The sequence below is a fragment of the Benincasa hispida genome, chromosome 9 (genome assembly GCF_027475165.1).
Source record: "Benincasa hispida cultivar pf3 chromosome 9, pf3_genome.v1.1, whole genome shotgun sequence".
Classification (NCBI taxonomy): Eukaryota; Viridiplantae; Streptophyta; class Magnoliopsida; order Cucurbitales; family Cucurbitaceae; genus Benincasa; species Benincasa hispida.
This window is the reverse complement of record NC_143486.1, coordinates 23,776,051-23,782,050: the sequence shown is the minus strand read 5'-3', so window position 1 is coordinate 23,782,050 and position 6,000 is coordinate 23,776,051. Positions and strand designations below refer to the sequence as shown.

The 6,000-nt window shown below is 35.3% G+C and overlaps 2 protein-coding genes across 2 annotated transcripts; one reads left to right on the top strand and one right to left on the bottom strand.

Moving 5' to 3' along the window:
* The first annotated feature begins 1,032 nt into the window (after positions 1 to 1,032).
* Positions 1,033 to 5,049, top strand: LOC120085196 (Rho GTPase activating protein with PAK-box/P21-Rho-binding domain-containing protein). Its single transcript, XM_039041085.2, has 4 exons — positions 1,033 to 1,610; positions 2,564 to 2,684; positions 2,776 to 3,126; positions 3,291 to 5,049. Exons 1-4 carry the CDS (start codon positions 1,282 to 1,284, stop codon positions 3,924 to 3,926), a joined length of 1,437 nt encoding a protein of 478 aa, XP_038897013.2. The 5' UTR covers positions 1,033 to 1,281; the 3' UTR covers positions 3,927 to 5,049.
* Positions 4,811 to 5,537, bottom strand: LOC120084618 (myelin transcription factor-like protein). The gene has a single exon (XM_039040425.2). The coding sequence runs from the start codon at positions 5,462 to 5,464 to the stop codon at positions 5,057 to 5,059; it is 408 nt and encodes a 135-aa protein (XP_038896353.2). The 5' UTR covers positions 5,465 to 5,537; the 3' UTR covers positions 4,811 to 5,056.
* Positions 5,538 to 6,000: the final 463 nt, after the last annotated feature.

Sequence of the window (6,000 nt, the reverse complement as noted above, 5' to 3'; positions counted from 1 at the left end):
TCAATTATCTAGCCAAAAAGTTTATAAACCTTAAAACAAAATCTAATAAGTCTTTAAATTTTCGATTTTCTATCTAACAAGTGTCTGAATTTTCAATTTTGTATATAATAGGTTTTAACCTTTTCACTATTTTCAAAATAAACAAAATTATCAAACGCAAAATTGAACATTTAAAATTCTATTACATAAAAATCAATTTTAAGGTATATGGATATATCCATTTCATGTCAAAACGGATCCTTTAGTTTTATTTTAATGTGTATATTGTGGGTGGCTTTTAGGGGTCTTTTTTTTAAAAAAAATAATAATAATAAAGATTATCCTTGTCATTGTTTATGTCTTGCATTGGAACAAATTACCATAATTCGTCTCTGCCTACGTATCATGTGACATTTTTCACAAATTTTTCGAATGGATGCCCTTATTGTCATATTTGTCATTCCTTATATTAGTTTCAAATCTACTTAAGTTTCTTGAAATTTTCTATTTCGAATTGTATCCCTACAAAAAAATAATATTGCACATGAAAAGACTATTTCACCTAATCATTTGAATCTTTCTTTCGTAGTCTCTAAATTATACACCTTTTTGTTCTGGTTGAATCGTAACAACTTATTGAAATTTTGACTCTATGACCTAGTATATAGATGAAACTATGTTGAATCCTTCCTAAAACGTAATCTAGAATTGGATACTCATTATCTAAACAAACCTAAAAGATACCATTGGTAAGTGATTCAGTAATTAAACCTTCGTATACTTTGTCCCTCCCTTTCTTTAAAAAGAAAGAACCGACGTAATAGACCAATTAATTTTAAAAGTTTAAAAATGTATAAATAATCTATTAGACACAAAATTAAAACTTTATAGATTTATTACACATCTTCAAAGTCCAAGGATCTATTAAAACACTAAATTAAAAGTTTAAGAAATTATTAATTAATTAAAAGTAACTTAATTATCATTAAAAAGGTAATTTAATATTTTTAAAATAAAAAAATATATATGGTGTGCAATGAGCAACGGTAGTGTGCGCAGATAGAAGAGCGCATAAAAAAGCGAAATTTTTTGAATTCTCAAGTGGCCGTTTGAGACCTTTTTTTCGAAATTTGTTTAATTTCGAAGAACAGGTGGAAGAGTTCACTTCCTTCCTTCAATGCAAACATAAACAAACAGAACCCACTTCGCCATTTATCAAACCCATCTTTCAGATTCTTAAAACTCCCTTCAAAATCCCACCAAAATCCCTAAACAAACTGACCCAATTTCAGAATCAAGACAATGACAGGCATTGTAATGGTCACAAGAGGTGGTGGCTGCGGCGGCGGCAGTAAAATGGTCAAAGGAGGAGGAGGAGCCAAAGCCTCAGTTACTGATGACCAAAATCAGCTCTCTGTTGTCGACGTTCTGTTGACGGCTTTAAGGAAATCAATGGTTTATTGCCGTGTTGATCGTCGGGAAGACCTCATCTCCACCGTTCATCAGATGGAAATTGGATGGCCGACAAATGTCCGACACATTGCCCATGTCACTTTCGATCGTTTCAATGGCTTTTTGGGACTTCCTGTTGAGTTTGAGGTTGAGATTCCCAGTTCTGTTCCCAGTGCCAGGTGAAGATTTTCCTCTGTTTTTGGGTTTTTTTTAAGTTCACTTCTTTGTTAGGTTTGTTGTTTTTTGGGCTTAATTTTTCAGATTTTGGCTTTGGGAGGTTCTAAGTGGCTATTTTTGCCTTGGGAACTTGGAAGGAGCTCATGATGACACTTGAATCTTAGCTTTTTGAGTTTAAATGTTTTGTTGGGATGCCATTTTTTGAGCTCAACCTTTGAGTTTTTTGCTTGGGTTTCTAGTTTCAGAGTTTGTAAGTGGCCATTTTTGCCTTTGGAACTTGGAAGGAGCTCATGATGGGACTTGAATCTTAGCCTTTTTGAGTTCAAATGTTTGTTTGTGATGTCATTTTTTGAGCTTTTTTAGCCATTTTTGCCTTTTGGAAGAAGCTCATTTGCTAAGTAGCTCTTCATAAGACTTAAATCTTAGCTTCTTCACTTCAAATGTTTGGTTAGGTTGGTTTCTAATTTGAGCCTTTTTCTTGGCATTTTAGTTTTGGAGTTACTTAGCCATTTTTTTTTTTTACCAGTTTTTGGAGATGAATGGGTTTCTTTAAGTTCCCAAAACTTGGCCTTCTTCTCCCAATACAATAAGAACTAAGACATTTCTTGTATAAAATCAAGTCTTAAAGACTTTTTGATAACATGAAATAGTTCACATTTTCTATCTTTAAGTACTCAATTTGTTTTAAACAGTACAATCAAAGGACTTCTTTTTAATAAAGATGTTCTTCCACTCAATTAAGGGAACTCCCTCTCCCTGTCATTTAGAATGAACATTGAATAGTGTCACGAGCTATGACAATGCTGTTTCTTGGAGCTAGCATGGGGTGGGAGGAGCCTTTCGATGATTAATCGGGTGGGCCATGAACGTATAATGTAACCAGTGGGGTCCCAACATCATTTAGTTTTCTCTGTTCTTCATGTACAGCTAAATTATGAGCATCTTAACTTTGCAGTGCCAGTGTGTTTGGGGTCTCAGCTGAATCAATGCAATGCTCCACTGATTCCAGAGGAAACAGCGTACCGACGATACTTTTGCTAATGCAAGATCGCTTGTATCGTCAAGGAGGTCTCAAGGTACCGAAATTGTGGTTAATGGCGGATTGCTTTATATCTACTCCGTTTGTTTTATATGTTTATGTGTTTTCTGTGATGATTTTTGCTGCAGGCTGAAGGGATTTTTCGGATCAACCCAGAGAATAGCCAAGAGGAGCAAGTAAGGGACAAATTGAATAGAGGGATTATACCTGAAAACATTGATGTCCACTGCTTAGCTGGCCTAATTAAAGCTTGGTTTCGAGAGCTTCCATCTGGAGTGCTCGATGGACTCTCACCTGAGGAAGTTCTGCAGTGTAACACTGAAGAGGAGTCGGTCGAGCTTGTTAAGCAGTTAAAGCCAACTGAGGCTGCCTTGTTGAGTTGGGCTGTGGATCTTATGGCTGATGTTGTTGAGGAAGAAGATTCCAACAAAATGAATGCGAGGAATATTGCTATGGTTTTTGCTCCAAACATGACTCAGGTATAAAAGGAGACAGATAAGTAAAAATCGTTGCAATAGGAAGTGTATACGGCTTACATTAAAAGTTCTCAATCAGTAAATATTTTAGTCACTTGCAGGATGTTGTGTTCAATGTCGTTTTTTGACTTGTTAAAGTTGATTGAATTTACTGTTTTCTTGGATAGATGTCTGATCCATTGACGGCTTTAATGCATGCTGTTCAAGTGATGAACCTACTCAAAACACTGATTATGAAAACTTTACGAGAGCGGGAAGAGGCTGCTTCGGGAGGATATTCACCCATGTCATCTCATTCTTCTGATCAACAAATGAATGAAGATTTTGATAGTCAGGATGACATGGATACTGGTGATGAATCGAGAGGGCCAAACTCTGACGTTGAGAATGATGTCAATGATTACAATCACAGCAGTGAAGATGGAGATGAAGATGAGGGGTCATTAAGTGAGATAGAGGAATGCTTCTTGAGGCAGTTGGATGAAACCAAAAGTGAATCTTGCAGGTCTTCAGCAGGACAAGAAGGTGATTTAGATATAGATTTGTGTCCAAGAAGCTGCTCGAGATTTAACACGGAGTCTAGTATATCGTTCACTGATAGTAAAAATGAAAACTCATGCCTTAGTAGTACTAGTGATGGAGAAGATTCGAGGACGAGTTTGCACGAAGACGAGGGACAAAGCATTCATAAAGAAGTCCTCCCCATAGCATGTAAAAACTTCATTGACATTCAGATGGATGACAAAGTGAGGGAACCCGTTTCGTCAACGTCCATGGTCGTTGCTTCTAACGAATCAGTCTAACAGCTCTCGATGATGACAGTATTTCGAGATATGCTTTCTTTGTAGTAGTTCAAAGTGATGCTTGCTTTTTTTTTTTTTTTTTGTATCATAGCACGACATTTAGCGAGAGGCTTTGACTGGAAAAAAAAAGTAGAGAGGATTGCTTGTTTTTGTGTGTTTTCGTGATTCCTAAAGTTTAGCTCCGAGCTGAACGCATTTCATCCATTCCTGTTGTAACCGAAACGAACTTAACCTTGAAAATTCTCTTGTCAATTGAACTGTGTTATTGCTTATTGTGGATGTATTTGCAGTTTCATAATGTTACCAAACTCCATCATGTCTTAGATAACTTTGGTGTATAAGATTTCACCGATAATTTCCAGGTTCGATTTCTATTACAAAAGTTAGAAAAGGAAGAATCCACTCGAAGAGGGGCTCGAGTTCATTTAGTTATTTGGTGAGACAATAGCTTACCAAGACGATAATTACCCACACTGGAAGGGGGAGACACAACCATGATTCTGAGTCACTTTGATAATAACATCACATTTTAAAGGTCCAATATCTACTGCAAGTTAAATATTCTCTTTTGAGTTCAAACTATGACAGCCACTTACTGAACAAATACAATCATAGGAGGGAGGGAGGAAGTTGCAGACTTCGATTGTAAATTTTTCCTATAAGAAAAAGTTAGAATTTAGTTCCTATCGTTTATAACAATAATTCCTACGGTAGGGACTGTTTATTAAGATTTTATCAAACCATAAGAACTATTCACGATGCACTATCATTTTAATCTAAATTTGCACTTTTTCCAATTTAAAATCTACCATTTTTTATGGGTTCAACTTGAACAACCACCCATCCTGAGAAATCTAAAGCATCATAAATGAACCCAGAAAACAAGGCAAGAAGAAGTATGTCAAAATTATGAAGCAAAAAACAGTCTTAAATGGATCATTCAAATCCATTTCTTATTTTCATGTACATTTTTTAACATCAAACAACAAGAAGAAAAGTATATTAAAAAGAAAAAAAGAAGTTTCCTTCTTTTTTCTTTAGCACAAACCTTTCAATATTTCAGAAATGAGGTTGGAAAAAATGGGCATATTAAAAAAAAAAAAAAAAGAAAAAAAGAAAAAAATTGGGAGCTATGAAGCCAAACAAGTTTCCCAAAACAATCTGTTTTTGTCCACCTCATTCAGCATTTTGAACTCTTTAGTTGAATCAATAGAAGCATTTGACTTTGTTGTGAATCCAATTGCCTTGCTTTCAACTACTTCATCATAATCATTCTCAACCATCTCCTCTTCATCTTCATCTTCATATTCATATTTCCCAAATTCATTAGTACATATAGTAGGAGTGTCATCAGTGCAAGATTCCGCGTCGTTGAACTCCGTCGAGGCGACCGAGCCTCCGGGGTCGACCGACGAGTCAATCTCCGAGTCGCCGGTCGCCTCGAGGAGAAAGTAAGAGGAAATATCCTCAATGTGGTTGCCTTGCTTATGAGCAAAAGGGTGAGGATAGAAGTTGAAGAAGAGAGGAGTTGAGAGCATAATGATCAAATGGGCAAAAATAAGAAAAGAAAAAAGATTTTTGGTTAGTAGAATATTAACAAATGGAGGGTGTGGTGTGGTGTGGGGAGGGGTTATATAAAGCAAAGACTAAAAGATTTTTTTTTATTTTTTATTTTTTTTTTTTAAAAAAACATGGGCTGCCCTTGAGATTAGAAATAATTTTGTGGGTCATTTTCTAAAGTTGGTGTAAAAAATGGGGTTTTTATAAAGAAAAGAAAATTAGTATTTTTGGAGGAAGGGAAGAAGGAAGCAACTTGTGAAAGGAAATGAAATTGACAACTACATGCAATGGGGCTTCTAGAAGGAAAATGAAAGTGGTGTGCTTGAGTTTAAACTTGGCCTTCTAGAAGGAATTCATGTTATGAAGAATTTGGTTTTTATTATTATTTTTTTTAAAAAAAAAAAATAAATCTCTAGAAGGAAGGAAGAGGTCCAACCCAATTCTTACACGTATGCCAAAAGCCTTATGATTTTTTTTTTCTCTTTTTTTTTGGCTTATACATATAAGACAAAAC